This window comes from Propithecus coquereli, unplaced genomic scaffold (assembly GCF_000956105.1).
Source record: "Propithecus coquereli isolate 6110/MARCELLA unplaced genomic scaffold, Pcoq_1.0 Scaffold177, whole genome shotgun sequence".
Classification (NCBI taxonomy): Eukaryota; Metazoa; Chordata; class Mammalia; order Primates; family Indriidae; genus Propithecus; species Propithecus coquereli.
In genome coordinates, this window is record NW_012142412.1 from 4,581,993 (window position 1) to 4,585,059 (window position 3,067).

General features: G+C 36.8%; 1 protein-coding gene across 1 annotated transcript in view; it reads right to left on the reverse strand.

The window, feature by feature from the left end:
- The window catches only part of PARD3 (par-3 family cell polarity regulator), a 714,541-nt gene that overhangs the window by 209,888 nt on the left and 501,586 nt on the right, over positions 1-3,067 (reverse strand). Inside the window, exon 17 of the mRNA XM_012642182.1 lies at positions 1,160-1,387. Coding sequence (XP_012497636.1) covers positions 1,160-1,387 — 228 coding nt within the window. The remainder of the gene's footprint in view (positions 1-1,159; positions 1,388-3,067) is intronic.

The window sequence follows — 3,067 nt, forward strand, 5'->3', positions numbered from 1 at the left end:
AACTCTTCTTTCCCTCTTCTTTAAGTATATGTGATAGAAGTGGTCCACCCAAATGTTCAATTGCAAGTAATTTACAATCCACATAAATTATCTCTGGTCTCTGCTTTAACCTCACGCTGCGGGGCCTCCAACTTTTCTAACAACAGCGAAATGGGCAGAGTCACATCTGAGGTTAACAAAACTAAAATGTAAAACAGCAGATACGAACAATAGAAGCTAATCAATAATTTTCACTATTAGGATTCCTAATCCCTTTCTAAGAAAATACATTTGTAGAGTTTTCCATTATTTTTAAATGGAATGTTTATTTTTATACAATAAATGTTTTACTGTAACTCCAGTGAAAGCACACACTTGTGCATATTTATAAATGTTACTTTTTTCCCTCAATGTACCAGAGAAAACATATTGCTCATTCATATTAACCTTTGACTTTCGATAATCTTGGTTTAAAATATTTTGCAATTTCAAAACACACACACGAGCACACAAACATAGCTTGCTAGTTCAGTTCAAGGAATGCAAGAGTAATTTCCTAAAAGTAAAACAAAAATGTGTTTTTAAGATCATAGATTAGTACATATATTCACTGGAGACATCCTATTATAAACACTATAGAGCAGTGGTTTTTAAACATTTTGACCTCAGAATAACTTTATACCCCTAAAAATTATTAAGCACTCCAAATAACTTTCTTGAACACAAATTATGTCAATACACACTGAATTAACATAGAAAGATTAGAAATACTAATAACTTTGTAACAACAAAGCAATTTTCTCTTACAGAAAATTACATTTTTACAAAAACTATATTTTCTAAAAGCAATCAGTGAGAGCAATGCACTGTTTCACGGTTTTTTCAAATTTCTCACTTTACTTACTAATGGCTGAAAAGATTCTCATATCTGCTAGTGCATTCAATCTAATATAAGCAATATCACACGCCATGTGGCCTCCACAAAACCCCACTGTACCCTTGTAAGAGAATACTAGTAAAAGGGCAAATAATATCTTATTATCATGAAAATAGTTTAGGCCTGACACAGCTCCCCGAAGAGTCTTAGGAATCCCCCCAGGGTTCCCTGGAACACACTTTAACAACCACTGCTCTACAGCACTGTTTGTAATTGCTATTCTTTCAGCCATCATAAACTTACAGGTCTCCATGCCTTCGTCGTCGTCATCTACTGCAGGTTTGTCATAAGACTTGTCAATGGCAGCTCTGAAGCTCTCGTTGCATCCCCTCCCTCTGATGATCCGTGGCCGTGGGCGGTGGAAAGGAATATCCCCATTCAGAGTCACCTCGGCAACGGCTGTCTGCAGACTCTCTAATGAACTTGACTTCTTCAGACCCAGGGAAGGTCCCACATCTCTACTGGGGGAACCTTGGGGGTTTACAAAAACAAAACGTTAGTGTGAATTAGTAAAAATTACATACCTGAGTATCTACGCATTGTGGAAAACTGTAGGGCCATATGCAAAACTTATTTGATCAATGGGGAGTTCTGGAATGTGGATGGCAAAGATACAAAGACTAAATAAAGCAATAGCTGCTAATTTCTATTTTTCCCAAACTGATATTAGATTTTCTCTGTTTTCATTAGGGAAAACTCCAAGTTACTAGTTTTTATTTTTATCTCAACAGATGAAATGGCTGTCAAGCCATTTTGCTCCGAGTAATCGAAGTCATCTAAAAGACCCAGAATCACCCAGAAGCTCGTTTGAAAAGCAGAGATGCTGGGAAAGCTAAGGGAAGCAACCCAGAGTAAAGCTTTTTAACTTAATTGAAACCATTTTTTGGCGATTTAAAAATCATTTACAACAGAAGTTAGGCATTCACATCAACGAGCTCCATCAAGACTCTTCCTCATAACACTGCAGATTCAAAACCTTTGTAAGCAGAAAGAGCACAGGGGACGAGATGTCACCAATACAATTAGGGCAACCTGGCAGCAGGTAGAAACCTAATCCTGGGAAATATAGATGTTCTGTGACAAGAGCGATACAAGATTTGAATAGAAGCAAATTACACGAGGGCTCTCTCTCTGAGGGAGGTAAAGGCCAGACTAAAGATCTGGATACGTCTGCATACCGCTTTCTCCAGGACTGGGAATAACACCTGTTCGAAAAACAGGTTATGGAAAAAAGAAAGACGACTTAGCAATTACCAAGGAAATTTCAGGAGGACGGCAGGGAGAATGCAGGAAATTAAAATTTTGGCTCTGTGTCCTAAGGATCTAGGGCAGAAAGGACTGAGATAATACCAATAGTACCAAGCTTTAGAAGCCATCAAAACTGATTTCTTTAACCAAGTAAGACAGCCTCATCCATCACTGCTCGACCTGGCGCTCAAAGGTAGACTAATTTAGCCTCTAGATGACTGAAGCACCATCTCTGCACCACCACCTGGGCGATCCAGGTTATAGAACTGGTTCTTCATTTATACTGTTAACAAGACAGCCGAAAAAAATGGGCAGGTAGGAGAAACTCAATAGTTTATCTCTACATGGGGTCATCGGCCCATCTGTTGATCAATAATTAATGAGTAGCCTTGTCGTGTTATTACCTATAAGACAAATAGTTGTGACATAGGCTTTCCATAGCTCACAGTACAATACAGAATGGAAATTACTTTGAGAGAGAAAGAATGAGAATTCTCTTTTTGAGATTCATTTACGTTACATTTTTAATCTAAATGTTCACAATGGAGCAGCAGTTTGAAGTAAGAATAGATACGTTAAAACACAGTATAGGCAGAAAGGCAGACATATGATTCTAATGAAATAATATTCCATAAACTGGTATGCTTGGGAGAAAAGGATGATATATTTAGCTTTCTCAGTGCAGGTTTGTATACATTTCATTATTTATTTTATGACAAAAGTTCACATGAAATATTTCTTTCAAAGAGATCAATCTTACTTTTTCTCTTGGTAGCACTATAATTTTTGACAAGTCCATTTTCTAAATTACTCATAAAAGTCATGTCAGAGGAAGAAAAATGAATTTTATTCCAAAGAACTAAACAGAAAGAAATCAAGAAATCAAAAAGAACAGGAAAAGAT